The 26,920-nt window shown below is 38.6% G+C and overlaps 1 protein-coding gene across 5 annotated transcripts in view; it reads left to right on the top strand.

The window, feature by feature from the left end:
• ATP7B (ATPase copper transporting beta) overlaps positions 1-26,920 on the top strand; it is a 114,522-nt gene that overhangs the window by 83,441 nt on the left and 4,161 nt on the right. For all 5 annotated transcript variants that reach the window (XM_078156976.1, XM_078156975.1, XM_078156974.1 and 2 more), the window contains 5 exons: positions 415-583; positions 11,792-11,938; positions 17,324-17,466; positions 21,828-22,031; positions 22,155-22,272. In XM_078156976.1, coding sequence (XP_078013102.1) covers positions 415-583; positions 11,792-11,938; positions 17,324-17,466; positions 21,828-22,031; positions 22,155-22,272 — 781 coding nt within the window. The remainder of the gene's footprint in view (positions 1-414; positions 584-11,791; positions 11,939-17,323; positions 17,467-21,827; positions 22,032-22,154; positions 22,273-26,920) is intronic.

Raw genomic sequence — 26,920 nt, 5'->3', positions numbered from 1 at the left:
AATGTCAAAGGTATTTTTTGGCAAATAAGAATTAGCATCTGTTTGTCCAAGATTTTCAGCCTTGGCATTGATTCAACTACATATATTTCTTTGGCTGGGAGGCCCTATTGATTTTTTTTTTCTCTCTGACATCTTGAACGTGATGGTGAAGGTAGTAGTAGATCCCCCTAAAGACATTGACAGAGACAGTTAGAACAGCCTGAATGATATGATCAGTAAACACTGAAAATTATCATGGGCAATTTAACAGGAAACACTTTAAAATCTTATTTGTGTAGAAACTCATTCATTCAGAAACCTGATTTAAGTTATATTTTTTAGGTAAGGTTTATCAATACTTGACATTATTCTCTATCCATCACTTTCTTCCACCTGACTCTATTTCTTTTTCTCCATCTCAACCTTCTTTCACAGGAACTTGGAACTGAAACCCTGGGGTACTGCATGGACTTCCAAGCTGTCCCTGGGTGTGGAATTGGCTGTAAAGTCAGCAATGTTGAAGCCATCCTGGCCCAGAGCAAACACCCCGTAAATGAGCAGAATAGTCATCTGAATGGTGTTGGCAGCCTTCCTGCTGAAAAAGGTTCCATTGATCATTGTCTTTGGCTCTGGGGAAACATCACTAGTCAGAACTTGATTGGGTTAAAGTGGAATTATGCCAAACCACAGAGGCAACCTTGCCAAGTATTTCTCTTGTGATTTCCTCCTTAGCCTGGAAAAAGGTGTGCATATAGGAGGATGCGATACATAGCCAAGTCACATACAAAAAAGCCTTTTCTAATCCACACAATGTTCAATGGTAATGGGAGATAAGGGTATTATACTTTTCTTTGGTACTTCTGGAGAATGGTAATTACATAATTGTGTATACGCCCTCTCCTGATGTGTGTGGAAATCCTTCCATAGCTTAAAGAGACAGCCCTATCTGTGGAGTCAAGGACTGGGTTCAAATCTTGCCTCTGATACTTCCTACCTTGTGTGACATTGAGTAAATCTTTAATTCTCTGTGGGCCTTAGTTTTTTCATCTGTGAGATGAGGGAATTAGACTCTGGCCTTTGATGTAGTCTAGATTTAGATCTGTGATGTTATTATCATACAACTGTTCCACAAAGAACAGACCTAACATGTTAGAGACTTAGTACCCCTGTGATAGAAACCCAGGGGAACCACTCCATCTGTCCCTCTTTTGCCTTTCACTCCTGATACATAAATGACCCATAGGCTTTTTTAGTCATACCCGCTTTGTCCATGTCTTTTATGCTACTTTGCACACACAAATAATATGATTCAGCCTGCTTATACTAATAAATATATACTATGTATACTAATAGATCTATCTATACATGTATCTATGTGTATATGTGTGTGTGTGTATATGTGTGTTTCATATGTATCTATCTATATGTAGGCGGCTAGGTGGTGGGGTGGATAGAGTGCTAGGCCTGGAACCAGGAAGACTCATCTTTGTGAATTCGAATCAGGCCTCAGATACTTACTAGCTGTATGTTTGTAGCCAAGTCACTTAACCCTATTTACCACAATTTCCTTATCTGTCAAATGATCTGGAGAAGGAAATGGCAAGCCACTTCAGTATCTTTTCCAAGAAAACCCCAAATGGAGTCGCAAAGAGTTGGACAGGACTGAAAAAAAATGATCAAACAACAAAATATGTCTGTAGATATAGATGTATATGTCTATATCTGAAGAGATGGAGATAGAGATCGCTTGATTGGAGGATCATAAGATCACAATCATTTCCTATCGTGTACTCTTTACATCCTGCCATTGAACTCTCTCCATTGTAACAAAGAAACAGAGTTAAGCAAAATAGACCAACAGAAATGACCTCCTCTGAAAGTGTGACTGCATCCCACAACTGTCGTTCCCAGATCCTCCATTCCGAGGAGGAAAATTATTCCAGACCAAGACTTGGTCACTGTATCATGCATGTTTTTATTGCCCTTTGAGTTATTCTGCCATTTTAATTCTTTATATATATATAATAATTATATATAATATATATATAAATATATAATATACATATATAACATATATATATAAAAAATTTATTTATTTTCAGTTTTCAATATTACTTCACAAGATTTGAGTTCCAAATTTTCACCCCATCTCACCCCTCCCCCACCCCAAGATGGCATGCATTCTGAATATCCCTTCCCCTATCTGTCCTCTCTTCTATCTCTTCCCCCTTCTCTTATCCCCTTCCCCTTCTATTTTCCTGTAGGGCAGGACAGACTTCTACCCCATTTCCTGTATTTCTTATTTCCCAGTAGCATGTGAAAACATTTTTTTAAACATATTTTAAAACTTTAGGTTTCAAATCTTTCTTCCTCCCTCCCCACCCACCCTCATTGAAAAGGCAAGCAACTCAATATAGGTTATACATGTGCAGTTATGCAAAACACTTCCATAGTAGACATGTTGTGAAAAACTAACTCTATTTCCCTTAATCCTATCCTGCCCTCCCATTTATTCTATTCTTTCTTTTGACCCTGTCCCTCCTCAGAAGTATTTGCTTCTGATTACCCCTTTCCCAATCTGCCCTCCTCTCTATCATCCCCCTGCTCTTGTCCCCTTCCCCCTATTTTCCATAGGGTAAGACAGATTTCCTTACCCAATTGAATGTGTATGTTATTCCCTCCTTCAGCCAAATCCTATGAGAATAAGATTCACTCATTCCCTCTCACCTTCCCCATTTCCCCTCCACTGTAAGACATTTTCTTTTCTGTTTTTTTTTGTGAGATAATTTACCCCATTCTACCTCTCCCTTTCTTCTTCTCCAATATAATCCTCTCATCCCTTAATTTTATTCTCCAGATATGACCCCTTAATCTTCAACTCACCCTGTCCTCTCTATCTATCTCTCTCTCTCTCTCTCTCTCTCTCTATCTATCTATCTATCTATCTATCTACATACATACAACATATAATTTTTTTCCTCCAACTACCCTAATACTGACAAAGGTCTCATGAGTTATAAATATCATCTTTCCATGCAGGAATGTAAACAGTTCAACCTTAATAAGTCTCTTATGATTTCTCTTTCCTGTTTACCTCTTCATGTTCCACTTGAGTCTTGTATTTGAAAGTCAAATTTTCTATTCAGCTCTGGTCTTTTCATCAAGAATGCTTGAAAGTCCTCTATTTCACTGAATGACCATTTTTTCCCCTGAAGGATTATACTCAGTTTTGCTGGGTAGGTGATTCTTGGTTGTAATCCTATCTCCTTTGCCCTCCGGAATATTATATTCCATGCCCTGTGGTCCTTTAATGTAGAAGCTGCTAAATCTTGTGTTATCCTGATTGTGTTTCCACAGTACTTGAATTTCTTCTGGCAGCTTGTAATATTTTCTCCTTGACCTGGGAACTCTGGAATTTGGCTACAATATTCCTAGGAGTTTTCCTTTGGGGATCTCTTTCAGGAGGAGATCAGTGGATTCTTTCAATTTCTATTTTGCCCTCTGGTTCTAATATATCAGGGCAGTTTTCCTTGATAATTTCTTGAAAGATGATGTCTAGGCTCTTTTTTTGATCATGGCTTTCAGATAGTCCAATAATTTTTAAATTCTCTCTCCTGGATCTATTTTCCAGGTCAGTTGTTTTTCCAATGAGATATTTCACATTCTCTTCTATTTTTCATTCTTTTGGATTTGTTTTACAGTGTCTTGATTTCTCATAAAGTCACTAGCTCCAATTGCTCTATTCTAATTTTTAAGGAAGTATTTTCTTCAGTAATCTTTTGGACTTCCTTTTCCATTTGGCCAATTTTTCTTTTTAGGGCATTCTTCTCCTCACTTTTTGGACCTCTTTTGCCATTTGGTTAGGCTATTTTTTAAGGTGTTATTTTCTTCAGTATTTTTTGGGTCTCCTTTAGCAAGCTGTTGACTTGTTTTTCATGATTTTCTTGCATCACTCTCATTTCTCTTTTCCTCTACTTCCTTACTTGCTTCTCAAAATCCCTTTTGAGCTCTTCCAAGGCCTGGGACTGATTCATATTTTTCTTGGAGGCTTTGGATGTAGCTTTGACTTTGTTGTCTTCTTCTGGTTGTATATTTTGATCTTCTTTATTGCCAAAGTAAGATAATATAGTCTGACTCTTTTTGCGAGGTTAGCTCATGATCCTGGCCAGTTACTTGAGTTTTAAACTCTATGTTAAGGTAAGAGTCTACTTCCAATGTGGAGAATGTACTATCCCAGATTTTGGGGGTTTATATAGCTGTTTTCAGAGACACTTGTAGGGACTCGTAAATTTTCAGTTCTTGCAAGGTGGTATGATAAAGGGTGAGGTGTTTACTCCTTTCCTGGCCTGTGCTGTGGCCTATTAGTGACCACAAGCACTCCTTTCTGTCCTGGAACTGTGAGGAAGGTTTCCTGTCCACAGCCACTACAAGCTTCACCGTGCCAGTGCTCTTCCTCACCCCAGGACCCCCTTCCAGAACTGTGACCCAGATCCAAGCATGGGCAAAGCAAGAGATTCCTGCCTCAGCACCAGCAGAGAGATCCCTGAAATCCCCCTGTAATCAGCCACTGGATTGCCCCTCAGTCTGTGGGCTGGAAGCTCAGGAAGCAGCTGCCCACCCCAGGGCCGCATTCTTGGGGAACTGGATCTGAGACCCTGCCTTCCTCTCTCAGCACCGCAGAAACAGACTTTTCCCAGTAACCTTCTAAGTTGTCTTTGGCATTTGTGGATTGAGGAGTCTGGAAACTGCCACAGCTGCCTGCAATTCAGTCCTCTGAGGCCTGCTCCAGGTTTGCTGCCTCCTGCGTGCCCAAGCCACGCTGCACTCCACTCCCAGCCTGGCAGGATATACCTTTCTGATCAATCATCCAGGTTGTGTTGGGCTGGAAATGTGTTTCACTCTGTCTTTTTGTGGGTTATGCTGCCTTAGAATTTGTTTAGAGCATTTTTATAGGTATTTGGAGGGGTTTGGGGGAGAGCTCAAGCAAGTTGCTGCTTTCACTCCACCATCTTGGCTCCTGCCATTTTAATTCTACTGATTCTGTGGCATGCTGGGATTCACAGACATATAGCTTTGTTGGGACAATACTGGTGTTAAAGATCTCTTAATACTAATCATAGTACACATTGGTAAAATTCACAGATGATCCCCTCAGCCCTCCTTCATTTGTGCCATTACATTTATTTTTTAAAATTTTATAAATATTATTGTTTTCCAAATTACACATCAAGATAATTTTTAACATTAATTTTTACAAAATTTTGAGTTCCAAATTTTTTTCCCTCCCTCTTCTCTTCCTAAAATAGTAGGTAATTTGATATAGTTTATACATGTGCTATCATGTGAAACACATTTCTGTATTAATCATAGTTGTGGAAGAAGAAACATCAAAAGAAAAAAAACAAAAAAATAAAGTAAGTGGAAAAAAAAAGATACTTCGATCTGCATTCAGAGTCTATCGGTTCTTTATCTGGATGTGGACAGCATTTTCCTTCATGAGTCCTTTATACTTGTCCTGGATCACTATGTTGCTGAGAAGAGCTGAGTCATTCATAGTTGATCACCGAACAATGTTGCTGCTACTGTGTACAGTGTTTTCCTGGTTCTGCTCATTTCTCTTTGTATTAGTTTGTACAAGTCTTTCCAGGTTTTTCTGAAATTAGCCTGCTCATCAATTCTTATTACACAATAGTATTCTTTTACATTCATATGCTAGAGCTTGTTCAGCCATTCTCCAATTGATGAGCATCCCTTCAATTTTCAATATTTTTCCACTATGAAAAGGGCTATTGTAAATAGTTTTGCACATGTAGGTTCTTTCCCCCTTTTTATCTCTTTGGGACACAGTCTGTCATTACATTTAACATCCACTTTGCTTAATTACATTTAAGTATTTACCTCTTTTCCTTCCTATTTTTCTCTCTCTGATGAAAGTGAAGTAAAATATTAAGAGACAGGCAGATAAAATTTTTTAAAAAGCCCACCAGGTTTAGATAGTTCATGCTAGGGCTGGTGTGGTATAATAGGAAGAACATTGGGTTTGTAAATCATAGGACCAGAGTTTGAATCTTGGCTCTGTTAATTAGTAATTATGTGATCCTGGACAAGTACCTTCACTTGGTTAGGCCTCTCTTTACTCATCTGTAAAATTAGATGGTTGGACTAGATTGAATTGTCCTCACATGTCAGGGATGACCTACCAATGAAACACAATCTATGGAGCAATTCCTTTCATTCTCATGGTATGAACGTCTCATCTACTTTTTACCTACCAAGAGTCCATCCAAAATCTCAAGCCTTCCTCACCTTTTCCTGACATCCCAAGGATACCACTCTGTCTGTCATTTATCCCTCATTCCCTCAATGAGACCAGCTCACCATCTTTTTAGCATATATTTGTTTGGTGACATCATCTGCACTGCTTCTCCTATTTCATTCCTTGTTTTGGAATGGGTTATGGCCTGATTGAGCCCACCAGGTTCCTCCATTGCCTTTTGGGTGGTCTTTAACTTCACTTCTTCAGAACCAATAGTGTACTGTGAATCATAGCTATACAACATTATTGGAAGAATGATGTCTTAAAAAGATGTGCCTTTGTTTCAGGAGAAAGCTTGGAGTCATTCAGAGAGCCAGCTGCTCTTTTCCTGTTCAACGTTACAGGCAAATCATTGACCATTCACAGTGTCTTTCTGGGCTACATATACTGATAGATGAGCCTATAAGTTGTCTGTCAAACTGCATAGCATCATGTGAACAAAAGTCATTTTCCATTCACAGTTTTTCGTGTATTGATAGGCCAAATGTCCTTGATGGTGAAAAAAGTTTGTTATAGAAATCCTTGCTCATATTTCCAAATTTTGGCTCTCTGTTGTCCCTTTTCCAGTTTTACCCATTAAAGCATTTAGGATGACTTTTCTTAGTTGGGTTTCTTGCTAAGTTTTTTTTATTAGTTTTTTTCCTTTACTGCTTAATGCCATTTTATGAAGCAGTACTACTCATAATCTTCTACTATCCTTCTCTGTAAGATGTTATAAAATGAGAGTCTATGATCAATACTGTACCTTCTTTGAGAATCAGAAAACATTGAAAAATGCAAGCCTTCAAAACTAAATCATAAAAGACAAGATTGATTATGTTTTAACAGACAAGAAATTACTTTTTTTGGAGAATCTTCTGACTCAGCTATCTTGGTGCAGTCAGTTAACCAACCTTTAAAGTAAAAGTAAAAATGAACATAAAACTAGAAGAAAGAATAAAATTAGATGAAGAAATGTATGTACAATTAAAATAACTCCCAGTTCTTGGTGTTCGGGGGAAAAAAAAAGAAAGTTGATGGAGGACAGGATGTTAATACTGATTCAGTTGAGCAACAAACATTTGTTAAACACCTTATATGCCAGGCTCTATTGTAGGAACTGGTGAAACAAGTATAAAGAATGAAAAATCTTTATTCTCGAAGAGCTTATATTCTAGTGGAGAAAACCATGAGTACACTTATAAATATATACGGAATAGAGGATCAATGCAAAGTAATTAAATATAAGGCAATTTGAGAGGGAGGAAGCTAGGGTTTGGGGGATCAGGAAAAGCTTCATGGAGAAAGTAGGGCTGGAGAGTAATCTGTTAGTTGAAGTTAAAAAGGGGAGTTTTTATTCCAGGCATGCAAAAGAGCCAATGGGAAATGGAGTGATGACCAGAGAGAAGGCCTGTTTGTCTGTATTCTAACAATTTGGTTTGGAAATTTAACCAAGTCAGTTATATAACAAGAAGGCCCAAAGAGCCTAAAAATTGCCTAAGCAAATCCTTGAATTATTTGATAGACTGACAGCTATGGCCATCAAAGGCAACACCAGTATAGAATATAAATGCATTTGTAAAATCTTGTGGAGAAAGGTGGTGGATGATTTGACTATCGCTTCATACAACTGAGAAGCAGTGAAAGGAAAAACATTTTTCAAAAGTTTAGGGAGAGACCCAACTAAGCAAAGTAATCCTAGGGACATTAATAATAAAAACAAAAGGATGACAAGAAAGAGATAAAACACATAAAATATCTATTCTTTTTTTCTTTATCAAAATCTTTTTGCCATGAAGGACATTGTAGCCATCATATTGGGACAGTCCTGGATGTGCTTCTAGAAGTTGTGGCACTGAAGAGAACAAGGATGGGAAAAGTATCTGGGCTTGACTTAGTATACACAGAAGAGGTCTGTGTTTAAGATGATATGATTTTGAGGGCATTGAGGGATCAATTCAATAGGTGTCTAAAGGAGGGTGGAAATCAAAAGTGTAGAAAAATTCCAAACATTATTGCCAAAAAAACTCCCATAAAAACAAAAAGTATGAGAATATTAATGAATACCAACCTTTTCTCTCCTTTGCCATATACAAAACTTATGTAATAGTAAGCCACAAATATGTTGAGATAAATATTAATAATAATAGATAGCATTTATATATAAAGTTTTAAGGTTTGCAAAGAGCTTTACAAATATTATTTGTATCACAACAACCCTGTGAGATAGGTGCTATTATCATCTCCCATTTTACAGATGAGGAAACTGATGAAGGCAGAGGTTAAATGTTGTGCCCAGGGTCCCACAGCTAGTGGTGTCTGAGGCCAGATTTCAGTTTGGGTCTTCCTGACTCCAAGTCTGGAGTAGAGCATTTACTAAATGCATATTTTGTGACAGACTGTGTTAAGCAGTGGGGATTAAAAGGGAACAGGCTTTTTCATAAATGGTATTCCACAAAAGCCAGTCTTTACCATTCCACAGTTACCTAAAAGGTATAGAGAGTACGAAACCTCACTGTGCTTTTTGTTTTCTGATTATAAAAAAGTATTGGAAACATCATATTTAAGTCTCTCTTCCAGCAAGGTGCCTCCCATATATATGTCAAAGTTATGAAAGTCCTTAAAAAATCTAGATAAAACAGATTACTTGTTCAATGAAGTTCTGATTATTAATAGCTAGAGAAACACAAAACAGGGAGATGTATACTCACCAACATTGTTTGCCTCCATTATATACTAGAGTCCGTGTTGAAAATGGTCAGATACTTGAGATTTTTCTATTTGTGGATAGCATTATGCCAGTCGTACCAAGCCCTGGAACATTATAGATCCTCCTATAAATAGCATCATTTCTCAGAAGAGTTTGGTCCAACTATCCACCTGGGAATACCTTTGTGGGTAAAGAATGCTGTCATCCAAATTATTATTATACAGTTGGATGGGCAACTCTTAGAGCTTGTTTATTAGTATGGAGATTTGGGACAGGTGCTACAGATGAACAGTGAGCTGGGCCCAAAATTGAAAATTGCCTTTGGGAAATTACAAGCTTCTTTTTAGTAATTGTAAGCTTCTCCCTGAAACAAAAGCTCATCTTTTAAAGACCAGTATTCTTCCAGTGATGTATCAGAATGATGGTGGTGGTGGTGGTGGTGGTGGTGATGATGATAATAATGATGTCTACCATTTATATAGCACCTACTATGTGCCAGGCACTATGCTAAGTGTGTTAGAGTAAGTATGGCAGTGATTCATGGAATACTACAGTCTCTGAAAATTTGAAGTTAAGGGCAATCCAAAGGATAACAGAGAAATGCATTTTAGATGTAAATTGGTTGCAACACATTATAAACAAAGAATTATGTAAGAGGAGTCATGTAAAGCAGAGGTGTCAAATGGAGGCCACAATGTGGCAACACTCCTCAGTGTGGCCAGAACCAAATTTAAATGTAATTGGGAAATATTTAACAAAATAAATAAAATACAATAGTGAATAGATAATGTTAATATGTGGTTTTCGAAGTCAATGTACAGTCTGTAGAAATCCTTATGTGTGGTTTAGTGGCCCTATTTCTATTGGCTACTGATATAAGGGATGTCAACAGAGAAATATATAACTGAAAAAATGATGTGCTTGTCATGTGATGAGAGCAAGTGGCAACTGCTGGACAAGACAGCATGAATGCTCCATTGGATTTTTGGGATGTCAAGACAACTTCAGGAAGATCATCAGCACGTTGGGTGGACACTTAGTGGTGAATTTATTGGAAGCTGTGAACAAGTGTTGCATGTGATGGGCAGACATGGATGGATTGCAATGTATACCATTGGGGAAAATCCCTACTTTGATGAGATCATAGATCCATTGGAATATTAGAATTATATTGAATATTTCTTTCTAGATCCACAAATAATGCCAATGCTGATATCCCGTTAAAGTGGCTTTTCAAAGTAAAGTACTAATTTAACTACTTTGTAAGTCACTGTCATTGCTTATGGCACTTCATTGTGCCCAGTGGAAGCCATCTTCCTAACCCTGTTTTAAGTGACAACTGTAATATAATTAAATTCATCAGGCATTTATTAAATACAAATTACCCAAATCTAGCAACAGAGGATAGCTTATGCCTCTTAGCTGGTGTTATACCACCACTGATCATGAGAAAGTTGGCAACTGAAGACTGAAGGCTCGGGTATCTCTGATTTGAATACATGGAAATAGCCAAGTACCCTAAATCCATGACAGTTTTATGCCTACTGTGGATGTGACAGAAGATTGGAATTATGGTATTAATCATTATATACAGCTAGATACTCTCTAGCAAAAACGGAGCTCCAGGTTGACATTTCTAGGGGAGCTAATGGAAATAGTCCTAAATAATAACTAAAATGGCTGCCCTTAAAAATTGACACTTTAGAGACTGGCATGATGAATTCAGCTAAACTCAAGAAGCATTTGCTAAGGTACCTACTATATGCAAGATGCTATGCTATGTTCTGGGGATCTGGAGATTTAAAAATTGGGGTTACTCCAATGGAATGACATTATTCAGGTACCAGTAAAGAATAACCGTAGAGTATACGATGGCTTACTGATTCCTTAGGGGAATCAGTATCAAGATGGACTATGTTATAGTATTGGAAAGGATTATTGTGTTTGGTGCTAAGAAAGTCACTACACATGATATTAATAGGGATTCTTAACTGGAGTCTATGAACTTGTTTTATTAAAAAAAATTTTTGACAGCTGTATTTCAATATGTTTAGTTCCTTTATAATCTCATGTACTTTATTTTATGCATTTAAAGATATTATTCTGAGAAGGGGGTTCATAAATTTCACCAGACTGCCAGAGGGGTCCATGACATAAAAAAGGGTAAGAACTTCTGCAGTAAAAGAGCCAGCCATCTTTGCTAGAGGCAGATGAAAGATATTATAGTGATCATAGCTAGCATTTATATAGCACTTTAATGTTTGCAGAGTGCTTCATACCTCATTTGATCCCTTCAGTGACCTTGTGAAGGAGGTGCTATTATTTTCCCCATTTTACAGATAAGGCAACTGAGACTGAGAAAGGGTTAGTGACTTGTCACACAGCTAGTAAGTGTCTGAGATAAAATTTGAACTACAAAGCGTTACAGGAAATAATCAGCAAACATTTATTAAGTGCTCACGATGTGCCAGGCATTGTGCTAAGCTAAGCACTGGGCATGTGAAATGAGCCCCTGTTAGAATCTTTTCATGAATGTACCACATGTTGTCAGAAGTCTCGGCCTCATGCATACCTGTGATGTGTATATTTTACACATTATACTTTCCTTTCTACCCTTTCTGTAAGCAATGCTATTGTGGGGTGATGGGGGGATGGAAATTATGGCTACCTCTTTTCCAGGATAGCTAAGTGTAGGGATTTTGTAGTCAAGCCGGTATATAAATTCTAGCTTGTTTTTTAGCCCTCTCAGGTAATACAGACTGGGCTTTGTTTGTATCTAATGGCCCAATATACGTTGTATTGGACAGGTGCAGCAGCGCCCCAGACCTACTCTGTGCTGATTGGGAACCGGGAATGGATGCGTCGAAATGGTTTAACTATATCCGCTGATGTCAGTGATGCCATGACAAGCCACGAAATGAAGGGGCAGACTGCCATACTGGTGGCTATTGATGGTAAGTCATTTCCTCAGTTCACTTTGCAGTGTAATATCTATTACTTGTGTGTGCTGTGTTCTCTGAGTCAAACTTACTAATTTATTCTTTCCCATCCCTGCTACCAAAATTACCCTGACTGACCTTGGAAATTGCCCTTCTCCCAAGGTGAGAGCTATATGTTTTGGTGTTAGGAATCTGTTTATATTCACAACAGCATGAAGCTTTAGCTAAGCACATTTAGCATATTGTTTTTTAAAAAGCATTAGTGCCAAAAATCTATCCTTATTTTGAACTTTTATTTTACTTAATTTTCATTTAACAAGCATTTATTTTCTCTTCCCTTGTCTTCCCACCAATTGAGAAACAAACAAAAACCGCTTGTAACAAATATACATAATTGAGCAAAACAGACTACCACATTGGCCATGTCCAAAAGTTTATCCCTTTCTACATCCTGAGTCCATCACCTTTCTCTTATGAGGTGGATGACATGCTTCAACAAAGTCCTCTGGAATCAAGATTGTCACTGCATGGATCAGAGTTCTTAAGTCTTTAAAGCTTGCCTATCTTTATAGCACTGTAGAGCTGTATATGTGGTTCTTTTAGTTCTGTCCACTTCAATCTGCATCAGTTCAGTCTTCCCAGGTTTCTCTTAAATTGTACATTTTATATTTCTTATGGTGCAATAATATTCCATTACATTCATATACCACAATTTCTTCAACTATTGCCCAATTAATGGTCACCCTTTTGGTTTTCAGTTTTTACTACTACAAAAAGAGCTTCTATAAAATTTATGTACATGTGTACTGATTTCCTCTTTTAATCTCTTTGGAGTCTATTCATGATATTACTTGATCAAAGGGTATATACAGTTTAATGACTTTTTGAACATAATTTTAAGTCACTTTCACAAATCGCCAAACTAATTCATAGTTCCACCTGTTTTCTTTCAGCCTCTCCAGCATTTTTTTTTTTGGTCATCTTTGCCAATTTGATGGCTAACCTTTGAGTTGCTTTGATTTGCATTTCTCTATTTATGATTTGGAGCACTTTTTCATATAGCTATTGATAGCTTGAATATTTTATCCTTTGAACATTGCCTACTTGTATCCTTTGACTACTATCAGTTGGGGGCTCTTGTTTTTATAAATTTGAATCAATTCCTTGTGCATGTCAAAAATGAGATCTTTATAAAAGAAACTTGATTGCAAAGATTTTTTTCCTAGGTAACTATTACACTTTTAGTTTTGACTGCATTGTTTTTGTCTGTGCAATTTTTTTTTAATTTCATGTAACCAAAATAGTAAATTTTATCTTCTGTGATCCTATCTATCCTTTATTTGGTTATAAACTCATCCTCTATCTATAGTTGTAAATAGTAATTCTTTCCTTGCTCCTCTAACTTGTTTTTTATGTGACCATTTATGTCTGTCATATATCCATTTGAAATTTATCTTAGCATACAGTGTGAGGTGTTGGTCTACTCCAAAATTAGCTTCTGCCAGACTGGTTTCCAGTTTTGCCCATAGTTTATGACGAATAGTGAAATAGCAAGCTTCTCCTCCATTGTTTATCACACCTTGCCACAGTATTTGTTTGTTTCTGTGTTGTGTTCCTAGTCTGTTCTACTATTTGACCTTTCCATTTTTTAAGAAGTCCCAAATAATTTTATTTGTTACTTCTCTGTAATATAGTTTAAGATGTGATATTGCTAGACCTCTTCCCTTTCCATTTTTAAAAAAATGATTTTTCTTGAGACTTCTGTCAGGTGAATTTACTTATTATTTTTTCCAACTCTATAAAGTAATCTTTTGGAAAGTTTGATTGGTATGGTACTGAATGGTTAAATTAATTTAGGTAGTGATATAATTTCTATTATATTGGATCTGTCTACCCATGATCAATTAATATTTCTCCAGTTATTTAAGCCTATCTCCATAAAGTGTTTTTTAAAGTCATATAGTTACTGTGTGTTTCTTGATAATAGAATCCTATATATTTTATACATCTTGTAGTTATTTTAAATGGAATTTCTCTTTTTATCTCTCTTCCTGGATGCTGTTGGTAAAATAGAGAGATACTGATGATTTAAGTGAACTTTTACATACTTTAAATTTACTGGAATTGTTTTAATTAATTTTAGTTGTCTTTATGATTCTTATATCAACTATAAAACTATCCTTTTGTTTCCTCTTTCCTATATTCCCTCAGTTTCTTTTTCTTGTTTTCTTGTTATAGCTTGTATTTCTAAAACTTTATTTTTAAAAATGGACATCCTTGCTTTACTCACATTCTTATTGGAAAGGTCTCTAGATCATCCCCATTATGTATAATGCTAGCTCTTGGTTTTAGATAGATAGTACTTCCCATTCCTATGCTTTTTAGTGTTCTTAACAGAGATGAGTATTTTATCAAAAGCTTTTTCTGCATCTCCTGATTTTGTTGTTCCTGTTTTTAATGTAGTCTAATTTGTTTATAGTTTTCTCAATATTCAACCACTTCTGCATTCCTGGCAGAGATATTACGAGGCTCAAATGAGATGATGTATATAAAGTACTTTGCAAACTTTAAAGCATCTGTGACTTTATAATACCTCTTGAAACAGAGGTCATTGATTGACACATTGGTTGACCTTTTTTGTTCTTTACACTTTCTTCCAGTGTCATTTCTCAAACTGAGACTTTGTGTTAGGGCCAGGTTCTGTGTACTTTCAGAGGGAATTTGGGGGGGCCTTGTAAGAGTCTGAGCTGTATTACAGGGGTATTGGAGCTGCTTTATTAGATTTTGAGTGTTATGTCCTTTAAAGATTTTCGGGCTACTCATGCCAGGGAGCTGCATACTTTAAATGAGAAAAATCCAAGAGTGCAGCTCACACTAACTTGTGATAAACAGTTGTTAAATTTTCAGTGTGATCATTTATATCTTGGAAATCAGCAGACACTACAAATCTGGGCTTGATTTATTGTTCTGTTGATTGTCTAAGCTTAAGAAAGTGATGGAGAAAATGTTAATAATGCAGATTAAAGTTAAAAGTATGTTGTAGGGGCAGCTAGGTGGTACAATGGATAGAGCACCAGCCCTGGAGTCAGGAGGACCTGAGTTCAAATCCGGCCTCAGACACATAACACTCACTAGCTGTGTGACTCTGGGCAAGTCACTTAACCCCAGTTGCCTCACCAAAAAAAAGTATGTTGTACATACATTCCCCCTCCTGCCCCAAGCCAGTTGTTAAATATTTGCTAGCATACCCCTGGCCAGAGCTATCATTTTAATTTACTTTAGTGACTTCCTTACTGATTTTTTTCAAAGGTGCTTTTTTGTGCATTTGGCAAAAATGGGGCATTTCACTGTATACCTCCTCCCACCTCTTTGCCTCTTCTCATCATAGCATTAGTAACTAATTACTCTTTGGGTCGGGTCATTTAGCCAATTCTGAATGATACTATTGTGTACTGTTGGCTACTCACATCTCCATTTCATCCAAGCATAACATGAACTGACTTAGATATTTTACTGAAATATGGTTATGCTATAAATATAAATATAGTTAAACTGGATCTACAGTATTTTTCTGTTCTGCAAGACTAACTTCATGTCCTTCCTTTCGTCTTTTATTGACAGTCCAATTTCTGTTCGAGACATTGGTCATCCTGTTTTTAGACCTCTGATTCCTACTCTTTCTCCTTCATCTAATCGTTCCCAGCTACATTGGCACCATATTATAATCATAGCCTGTCTTCTTTTAGGCTAAAATTGCTTCAAAAGAGCCCAGTATATGAAGCCTTAGATTTATGAAGTAAAAATCTTTTGCTTCTAAAAGATATTCATTGCAAAAATCCTTTAAATAGTAAGCTCCCCTAGGACATTTGATGATTCCGTTTACAAAAATTGATTTCAGGAACATGTGTATTTTATAAAGTAAGTTATACCTTATACCTAAAATTTAACAGACAAATTACAACCTATCTTTTTTTTCTTTCAAAACCTTAAGAGATTCTTTCTATTTCTCATTGCCTTCTTTTCTTTTTCTCTTTTTTTATAGCTTCCTCCCAGAACCACCTTGCCAGAATTCTCTTCCTCTTAGCTTCCTTTTCTATGTGTCTTACACTTAACTTTTGGCCTATAGTAATCTATCGTCATTCCTTTTACTCATCCCATTTTCCTTTGGCTTTGGCCAAATACGTGTTTTCTCATTTCCCATTTTGTTCTTTCCCCCTTGTTTCAATGCCGTTTCTTCTTTCACGTTATCTTCTTTTCCATTCGGTTAAACCATTGCTCATGATTCATGTAATTAGAGAAGTCTTGCTCCCTGCATCTCTTTCCTACCCTCAATCGCCAATTCACTCCTCCCATTTACATGGCCCAATTTCTCATTAGTCAATCAATCAACAAGCATTTATTAAATATTTACTGTATGAGCTAGGTACTGGACATAGAGCTAGAGATAACAGAGAAAATACAAAAATAGCCCTTTCCCTTGATGAGCTTACATTCTATAAGTCAGACCATAAAAGATAAACACAGAGTAGATGGCAGGTGACCTTAGGAATGGATGGCATCAACAATCAGAGTGGGAGGAGGAGGTGATCAGGAAATGCCTCCTGGAGAAGGTGGTACTTGAACTGAATTTTAAAGGAAGCCTAGAATTGGAAAACTGTGCTAGGAATGTATAAATGTGTAAGCTGGTTCATGGGGAGCAAGAGATGTTCCATGCCTGGAATGCTCTCTCTCCTCTGCTCCCTCTACTGACTTTCTTCACTTCAAATCCCAACTTAAATTCCATCTTTTACAGGAAGCCTTTCCCAAGCCCTCTTAATTCTAGCATCTTTTCTCTGTTAATGATTTTCTGTTTATCTTGCATATACCCTGTTTGCATGTGTTTGTTTACATGTTTTCTTCCATGTTAGATTATAAGCTCCCTGACAGCAGGGATTGTTTGTTTTTTCCTTTTTTGTTTCCCCAGTGCTTAGCACAATGCCTGGCACGTAGTGGGTACTTAATTAATGTTTACTGATTGATTGATTGATTGAAGCTTGTTGCTTTTTTATGATAGAAGAAAACTATCTTTGGCTAGAGAAGAGAGCCCACTCACTATAGCCTGGCTGCTGTGGGCAACATTATTGGCCAAACCTGAATCACACATGCTAGCTACTGTTTTTATTTACAAAAAAATCCACTCTGGGAAAATACAAGATGCTCTTGGGACTTAAGGTTATTAAAAACTGAACAGCTCTTTGAAAGCTATTAAAGCTTAAAAGAACACTAAAACTTTGGGGACACCTGTATATTCTTTAGGAAGTGACAGGAGAGAATGAGCTAACAAGCCCCCTTTTTTTTCCTCCTCTGGTTTGTTTTGCTTCACTTTCTGTGGTTATTTAACAAAGATTATTTTCTTCCCAGGTGTGCTCTGTGGGATGGTGGCCATAGCGGATTCTGTCAAGCAGGAGGCAGCACTGGCTGTCCATACCCTCAAAAGTATGGGTGTGGATGTGGTTCTGATAACAGGGGACAACAGGAAAACCGCAAAAGCCATCGCCACACAGGTCTGCTTACAGCTGTGTTTGGTTTGTTGGTTGTATGTGTTCTCCTTGGGGTCTGTTAATGATTTCGGTGGTGGCTCTCTTTGGCTCCACATGTCACAGTATCCTAGGGTTCAGAGTCCCAGGGGACCTTCGGGATCAGGCAGGCCACCACCTAGTGAGGAAACTTAAATCTTTGGGTGGTATGTATTGTTATCTTCATTTTCACCACAGACACAGATAGTAAATGTCCCAGGTCTGCTGACTCGAAAGCTGGGACCCCTTCTAGGCTTCTCATGACTTTCATGTTCTGTATTGGTCTTCATCACTGATACCACTAACCTGACCTTGGAGTGAAAAACAACTCCATCTTTTCTGTGTATGTTTCCTTATTTGCTTAAAAAAGGGGGGGAAAAAGCTAACATCATATCAGAGGAAGACACTTTTCTGGCTCAGCACCTTTGCTTGAATCCCTGCCCACCTAATACAGAATCTGAGCTTTTTCTGAGTGGTAAACCAAGGGAACAAGACCCCTGGGTTTGGATTCTTTCTCTGCTTACTAGCTGTGTAATTAATCTTGTTTATCGTATATGCGTGCTGATGGAGCTGTGAAGGGGCCTTACAGTTCTGGATTTAATTTTGGAGTTAAGCAAGTGACTAAACTCTCCAGACCCTTTAGCCTCACTGTTGCATTAAAGGGCACATACACCTAAGGAATCAAAGGCAGAAACAAAAATCTGGTCCATGCCAAATTATTGGTGGCAGTATCCTTTGTAATAGCAAAAAGCTAGAAGTAGAAAGGTACTTCTCGATTGGGAAATGGCTTCCAAAATTGAGGTATCGAAGTGTAATGGGATATTATTATACAATAAGAAATGAAGAATTCAGAGACGCATGGAGAGATTTGTAGGAATTGAAGCAGAATCCAGTGAGAAGGAAGAGAATAAATATAGAATGAATACATCATTATGAAAAGTTCATAAAAGAGAAATGTAACTGCAGGTAACTGAAAACCAACAAACATTTATATTAAGCTATTATTATCCATGAGACACTAAATTGGGCTCTAGTGATGCAAAGACAGAGAGAATACTTGGCCTCAAGGAACTTCCAGTCTAATAGGAGAGACAAGATGTACATAATGAGAGGAGGCATTATGGTCCAGGAGAAATACCACTGGCTTGGGAGTCAGAGGGCATGGGTTCAGATCTTACTGTTGACACTCCATGTCAATATGACCCTGGACAAGTCACTTAAATCACCTCTAAAAGGAAGGTGTTGAACTAAATGGCCTCTCGGGTCCTTTCCAGCTCTAGGTCTGTGGTTCCCTGTGTAAAATTAAGGGGTTGGGATGATCATTAAGATTGTTTCCAGCTCTAAATCCTGTGCTTTTAAAAATTAGTTAATCCTTTTCTACTGATTATACCTTGTCTAAGAAAGAAGAAGTTATGCAGAATATTTTAGAGGCTAAATTTCAGCATGTCTGCCTCTAAGAAAGTTTGGTCCCTGAAAGACACAGGGTGTTGCCAGGCTGTTTCTTAGGGAAAAGGTTATCAAGTTATAATCACAGGGTTGCTTTCATTTGCAGTATCTGAACAAATCATAGCTCATGAATGTGGATGAGTTCTCCTAATGGTGGCGAAGAGTATTATCCTTGCCCTTTTAGTAATGTGCTCTGCTCACATGGTAGCATACCAACATAGAATTCCAAAACAGAATCTAGGGTAAAAAACTTCACAAAAATGCCACTGCCAATGATTATGATTTCTTCTTTGCTTAAAGCTGGACTCACATACTTTTAAACATCAGCTCTATGCATTTTCCATACCTGCAGTGGTCCTTATAGGTCAGCAGAGAGGCAACATAGAGTGGTAGATCGTATACTGGATTTGGAGTCAGGATGACTTGGATTTGAACCCCGCCTCAAACACTCATAGCTGTGTAGCCTTGGGTATGTCTCTTAATGTCTCCATCCCTCAGTTTTCTCATCTTGAAAATGGGGATCATGACAGCATCTGCTACAGAGTTGTTGTGAAGATCAAATGAGATGTATGTAAAACACTTTGCAAAGCCCAAAAAAACCCTGTATAAATGTCAGCTGTCATTACTATTGCTGTTATTGGATTCCTATATGATATGACTTGAGGGGACCTAAGAAGGCTTCTTCACTTGACCATCAACTATCCCAAAACCCACCATTAGTGATTCATTCCTTTGGGTTAAAGCATTATGGTCCCTGTTTAAAAAGCAAACATCCCTTAACCAGACAGCCCAGTAAACCTTCTAGTCCCTCATACCTCAGTGTGATCCTTTAATTCTGACATAGAATATTAGAAGTGACCTTAGAGATCATCTGATTTAGGGATCTTTAACCTTTGTGTGTCATGGACCCTCTGACAGTTTGGTAACCAGTCCATAAGCCTCTTCTCAGAGTAATGTTTTTAAAGAATTGAAGGAAATTATAAATTTCAGTTAGAGGTTAGTGAAAATTAAGATGTAATTTTTCCTATCCAAGATCATAGACCCCCTGAAGTCAATCCATGGACCCAGGTCCCAGGTTAAGAACCTCTAATTCAGTTTACCCCCAACCTCTCATTGATGAGGGAACTGAGGATGACAGAGGTTGTGGTTTTCCCAAGCTGTCATCATTTTCCAGTATTACAGAAACATTGTCTATATCACATAGTTGTAAGCAGACTTTGATGATTAGAAAGAAGGAAAAGAACACGAGACATGGGCCAGGGAGAGGAGTTGGGGTGGGGGTGGGACAGGGAACATATCAGAACCTCACAGTATCCTAGGATTTAGAGATGATAGAATCCCACACCCTCATTTTACCAGTAGGGAAACTGAGGTCCAGAGAAGTTGGGACTTATCCAAGGTCCCTTAGGGAAGCAGTAGCAAAGCCAGGCCTTCATCCTCTAACTACATATTGTCACACCAGAAAAGAGAGGCTAAAAACAAAGCGTGGAGCCCTAGAGGTGAGATTAGCACTATTTGCTGGGAACAAGCTGTTCATAACTGTCCACGATCTTGGGCTTTTAAAAACCACCTCATGTTTAGCAATAGCTGATGAAGAAAGTATCAGTAAATATAGACGTCCTCATGCAATGTAATCCATGATCTAAATTTGTTTGCATGCAGGCATTGTTACTTCTTGTTTTCCAGAAGTTAGCTGGAATTCAGGACATGGGAATTTGTATGGGAGGTTTTATGGCTTAGGAATACCTGATGGCAATTATCTGGTGATGCTCCATTAAATCTTGGACTCTAGAGTACAGATTCAGGAAAACAGAATTTGCCAGAGGTGGAGGTAATAGTGCTTTTCTACCAGCTCATGTTTACCTGAGAAGCTTAGTTAGAAGTAATGGCTGCATAAAAAAAAAAAAATTTTTAAAGTAGTAATGGCTGTGTCTGAGCTCTGGAATGGTGGTTCTAAGAAAGACCTGGCTTTTGCTCTCTACCTCGGGTTGGAGTTAATCTGTGGTTCTCAGCCTTTCATTATGAGGAACATTTTTTGATGTCAAACAAATTCCATTAATAAAACTTCTGCTAGAAAAAGTATTCTTGGTATATATACATGATTTTATACACACACACACACACACACACACACACATACATGATGACAAAGTGACAATACCTGATGCATACAGGAATACATGGACACTCTTTTAATAACTGTTGCTAAAATTGGAGCCACTACGGTAAATCATCCCAATCAATGAACATTTATTAAGCACTCACTATATTCCAAGCACTGTACTAAATCCTGGGGACACAATGACAGAAGTGAAACAGTCCCTGCCCTCAAAGAACTTACATTCTATTGGAGGTCTCCATGGTCTCAGTTCTAAAAGTTGGTGATTCTTTGATCTCCCTTGAGCTGCCTAAATGCATACTTTATTGCTTAGTAGCTGTCCCAAATAAGTTTACTCTTCTGGTATTCGTATGCATTTCCAATTCCTCCCTTGATAATAAGATAATTACAATCCACATTTATTTGGTGCCTTGAGATTTATAATGCTTTCTTTGTATCAGCCCTGTGGGGTAGGTGGTACAAATATCATTATCATCCCCATTTTAAAGATGAGAAACTAAGGCTCTGAAAAGGTACCAGAGCTTCCCAAGGTCCAGCTGTCTTTCCACTGTACCATATTGCCTTTACTAGCCAGTCTCATCTCTCAGCCCTCCTTGATCTGAGAGATAGGTGGTCAAGGCACGATGACAGTATGTTGTTATCTTTCCCAGTGTAGCCCACCTCTACTGATCACCATCTTTCAGGACACATGTTCTTGGTGCAGGAGGAAAGACTGGAAGCCCCGGGCTTCTGAGGGCTGTTATTGGCTTTCTGATACCACACTATGATTTTCTTTCCTTTACAGGTGGGTATTAACAAAGTATTTGCAGAAGTCCTCCCCTCTCACAAGGTGGCAAAGGTCCAGGAGCTTCAAAACCAAGGGAATAAAGTGGCCATGGTAGGAGATGGAGTGAATGACTCTCCAGCCTTGGCAAGGGCTGACGTCGGTATTGCCATTGGGACGGGGACAGATGTAGCTATTGAAGCTGCCGATGTTGTCCTCATTAGGGTGAGCTTGGATCCAACTAGCTGCCTTCTTTTTTTCCCCTAACTTGTAGAAGGAAGTGGAAGGGGAGGAGGGCATAGTCAATGAAGATGGCTTCCTGAGTTGCAATATGCTCCTGTGTTTCAGAATGATTTGCTAGATGTGGTTGCTAGCATTCATCTTTCCAAGAGGACTGTCCGGAGAATACGAATAAATCTTGTCTTGGCCTTAATTTATAACCTCGTTGGGATACCCATTGCAGCAGGTAGGTGGTGATTTGCAATTCTTTTGTTGCACAGATGTTCGTTAAGTCAGCTCTTGACTCCAAAGAAGAAGGAGTGGAGGAACTGTCTTGGTTTAATTTTTTTTATGAATTGGAGATGAGTTGTACCCTGATGGAGGGTAATCCCTGGTGGAGAGAGAGAGATAGCTGTATCATTCATTTCTCTATATTTTTGGGAGACAGATAGAAAACTGTTTACTTGCATCTATCCACTAAGGGAGAGAATGGGGTTTTCTGAGGCAGAAAACTTTGAGGTACCAACAAGATCATAGGACATTTTAACAAACAACAACAATGAACAATTTCTACCTGTACTGCCCACATAAGTGGGAGGGACATCTTTCTTTCTCAGGGTAGAGCATGTGAAAGAAGGAACCACACTATCTTTGTATTCTCATGAGAAAGGTCTCTAGCACATCAGGTAGTATAATAGCTGGCATTTTTATAGAACTTTCACTTTAAGGTAAGGTAAATATTATTAGCTCCATTTTTTGCAAATAAGGAAGAAGGGAAAGAAAGATTAAATGAATTGCCCAATGTCAAACAGCTAAGAAGTGCCAGAACCAGGACCCTCCAAGTCTAGCTTTCTTTCTTTTTTTTTTTTGAAATGGAAATTTATTTAAAAGTATTTTTATTAATTAATTAATTTGTTTTTAGTTTTCAACATTCACTTCTGCAAGATTTTGAGCTCCAAATTTCCTCCCCATCTCTCTCCCTGCCCCCACCCAAGAGAGCCTGCATTCTGATTTCCCTATCCCCCAATCTGCCCTCCTTTCTATCACCCCCCCCTTCTCTTATCTCCTTCCCCTTCTATTTTCCTATAGGGCAAGATAGATTCCTATACCTCACTGTCTGTATATCTTATTTTCCAGTTGCATGTAAAAACAGTTTTTAACATTTGTTTTTAAAACTTTAAGTTCTAAATTCTCTCTCTTCCTCCCTCCCCACCCACCCTCATTGATAAGGCAAACAATTTGATATAGGTTATACATGTGTAGTCATACAAAACAGTTCCGTAATAGTCATGTTGTGAAAGACTAATTATTTCCCTCCATACTATCCCACCCAGCCCCCGTTTATTCCATTCTCTCCTTTGACCCTGTCCCTCCTCAAAAGTGTTGACTTTTGATGACCCCCTCTCCCAATCTGCCCTCCATTCTATCATTCCCCCCTCTCTTATCTCCTTCCTCCCTATTTTCCTGTAGGGTAAGATAGATTTCTGTACCCAGTTGAGTGTGTATGTTATTCCCACCTTAAGCCAAATCTGATGAGAATAAGATTCACTCATTCCTTCTCACCTTCCCCTGTTTCACCTCCATTGTAAAAGCCTTTTCTTGTCTGTTTTATGTGAGATAATTTACCCCATCCTACCTCTCACCTCTTAATTGTAATTTTTAGATATCATCCCTTCATATTCAACTTACCCTGTGCCTTCTGTCTATATATGTATATGTATATGTATATATATGTATATGTGTGTGTATATATATATACACACACACACACACACACACATGTATTTTACACACATGTAAAACTGACAAAGATCTCATAAGTTACAAATATCATCTTTCCACGTAGGAATGTAAACAGTGCAACTTTAATAAAGTCCTTTATGCAAGTCCAGCTTGCTTTCTGCCACATTTGATACTCTATGGAGAGGTTGCGATCTATGTCCCTAGAGGGAGTATGTGCTGGACAGATGAAATCACACATCTTGCAAAGTAAGGGTCTCTTTGTCCTCACTTGCCCAGCTGCTGTTTCCCTTTACCAACACCCTTCTCTGTCTCTCCCACATCTATCTCAATCCAAAGATCCAGCTCTCCCTTTAGATCTTGTCAAGATGAAGCCCTATGTTTAAAGTCTGGAACACCTAGCTCCCATATCTCCTTCCCTCCCTACTCCCTCCATGTGAAACTTCTACAGTTAGAAAGCTAGTATTTCCATAGATAGCACTTACATGGTGCTTTAAGGTTTGCAAAGCATTCTACAGCTTATCCCATTTTATGTTCACAGGCACCCGGGGAGGTAGATGTTATTATCGTCTCCCTTTTACAGCTGAGGAAACTAAGGAATAGGAGTGGAATTTCTAATGTAGAGAAATGCTCACACTGTGGTGGAAAAGAGGGATGAAATCTCTGGACATGACTTCTCCATCTTTAGTCTCTCTCTCTCTCTCTTTGTAATTACAGGTGGCTCATGTAACAGGGATTAGTGCTCTTGCCAGCATTCATTTCTCATTCACTAGGGCGGTAGAACCATCCCCTCCTCTCAGAATTATAGTTGAAAGCTTGCTTTTACTTTTCAGTCTGACAAAGAGCCAGGCACTTGTGTGGCCAGGTCATTTCACCTATCTTGGTTTCTGCATTTGTACCATGTCAGGAGTAAGACCCCTTGTTTCTGTTAAAACAAAGTGCTTTGATGTCCTTGGGTGAGAACTGATTTTCAAACACCTGATGATCTGGTATTTAATCAGCATGAATTCCTTCTACCAATATAGCTTGTTCTCAACCCCTCAGGTCTTTTTGAGTTTCTCCTTGAAAAAATTCATCACCTGGGGCAGCTAGGTGGCACAGTGGACAGAGTACCGGCCCTAAAGTCAGGAGGACCTGAGTTCAAATCCGGCCTGGGACTAAACACTTGACACTTATTAGCTGTGTGACCCTGGGCAAGTCACTTAACCCCAATTGCCCCCCCCCAAAAAAACTGAAAAATTCATCACTTGCAAACTAACCTTCTAGTGGGGAGCCTCTCTATAGCTAGCTAGGGGAGTAATGGAGAGTTCACTGACTGAGCCTTTCTTGAATGCCTACTATGTGCTAGAGATTATAGGTAAAGAGATAAGCCCGCCCTCAAGCAGCTTATATTCTAAAAAGAAAAGTGTAATTCACTACTAGATAGAATTTGAAGTCTTCAGCTTGAAAGGACCTGTCAGAATTTGTAGATTGTAGGCATGGCCTTTGAGAATTCTCAATGGGATGAAAGTAGGAATAACCTGTAAATTCCAAAAATTATAATAACAATAATTATTATTATTATTATGTAATATTATTATAACTTTGTGCCAGTAGCCTACATTAAAAAAAAATAACCCCCTCTCCTTTGTTAATGTAACTTTTTCCTAATTTTTTTTCTGATCACGTTTGCTACTTATGATCATAGATGCAGAGCTTCAAGGGGCCTCAGAGGTCAACTAATGCAACCCTCCCTCATTTTATGGATGAGGAAGGAGAGGCCCAGGGAAGCTGTGACTTTTCCAAAGACACTTGGGTGGTATCCGAGGCAGGATTTGAACCCAGCCCCCCTTGACTCCAGGATCAGTATACTTTCCCCTGTACCATGCTCCATTCCAGGGTTTCACTTCCCTTTCCCCAAACCTCTCCCCAAATGCCTTGATAAATTATATACATCTATAAAATTGCCCTTAAACTTTACAATGCCATGTGCTGACCAGTTTCAGGAAGAGCCAAGCAGATGGGATCATTAAGGAGCATGAAGTCTCTTTTACCATTCCATGATTTCACACTCTCTAGCTTTGAAAACATAATAGTTGAATTGTTTCATTCTAAAGTGCTTCATGCCCAGTGAGCTTTGTGCTCAGGAGAGAAATGCTGAAGATGATTTTGAGGGGAGTGTGGAGCTGCGGAGAGAAGGCAGTTTGGTGGCAAGTTGGATGTTGTTCTGGGCATGGAGTCAGGAAGACTCATCTTCCTGAGTTCAAATCTGGCCTCAGACACTTACTAGCTGTGTGACCCTGGGCAAGTCACTTAACCCTGTTTGCCTCAGTTTCCTCATCTATAAAATGAGCTGGAGAAGGAAATGGTAAACCACTCCAGTATCTCTGCCAAGGAAACCCCAAATGGAGTCATGAAGTCTCAGACATGACTGAAATAACCACACAACAGCAAAAAGAGGAGGGCAGAAGAGAAGGGGGGGAGAGAGAGAGAGAGAGACATGTAAAACAATAGATTGCCGTCCCCCAGAGATAACCTCTTGGGCTTAGGATCATGTTGATTGTTGTAGCTTCTGCGATGGCATAGATGGGGGACTCTGCCAGACCACAAGTCTCGGTGCCCTCTTATGCCTTTGCTGTCGCTGTTTATTTCCTTCCACAAATCCTCAGCACCACATCTCCCCGGTAGGCTGAGGACTTCTCTGGGCCTTTTAATGTGATGGCTAGCACAGCGCTCAGGAGCTCTCTTTCTTCTCCATTCTGAAGGCAGGACTAGCACACCTTTACCAATCACGTACTTTATGCTATTTCTTGGAGCAGCCTGCTCCCTCGTGCTCTATATTTCTCCCTTACCTTCTGGCTACCCACGATTTGATTTTTTTGCTACCAGATCACTGGGAAAACACTGGTATGAAGAAAGGATAGATTTTGTTGCCTGAGTTAGGACAACTAAAGGTAGTCCTGGAGTTGTGAGCTGGTGCAGAGCATGCTTTCCTTTTGCTTCCTTAGGGGCTGAGTAATTAAATTAAACAAGCACCCATTAAGCACCTCCTAGGTGCTAGGTGCTGGGGATACAAAATCTAAAACAAAATGATCCCTTCCCTCAAGGAGCTTACAGTCTACTAGAGGGGCTTGCCAACTCAGAGTATCTACAAAGTAACTTCAAAAGGGAAGGAA

The sequence above is a fragment of the Phascolarctos cinereus genome, unplaced genomic scaffold (genome assembly GCF_003287225.1).
Source record: "Phascolarctos cinereus isolate Bilbo 61053 unplaced genomic scaffold, phaCin_HiC Scaffold_726;HRSCAF=1367, whole genome shotgun sequence".
NCBI lineage: Eukaryota > Metazoa > Chordata > Mammalia > Diprotodontia > Phascolarctidae > Phascolarctos > Phascolarctos cinereus.
Note: the sequence above shows the minus strand (reverse complement) of the source record. Positions and strands in the feature narration are given on the sequence as shown.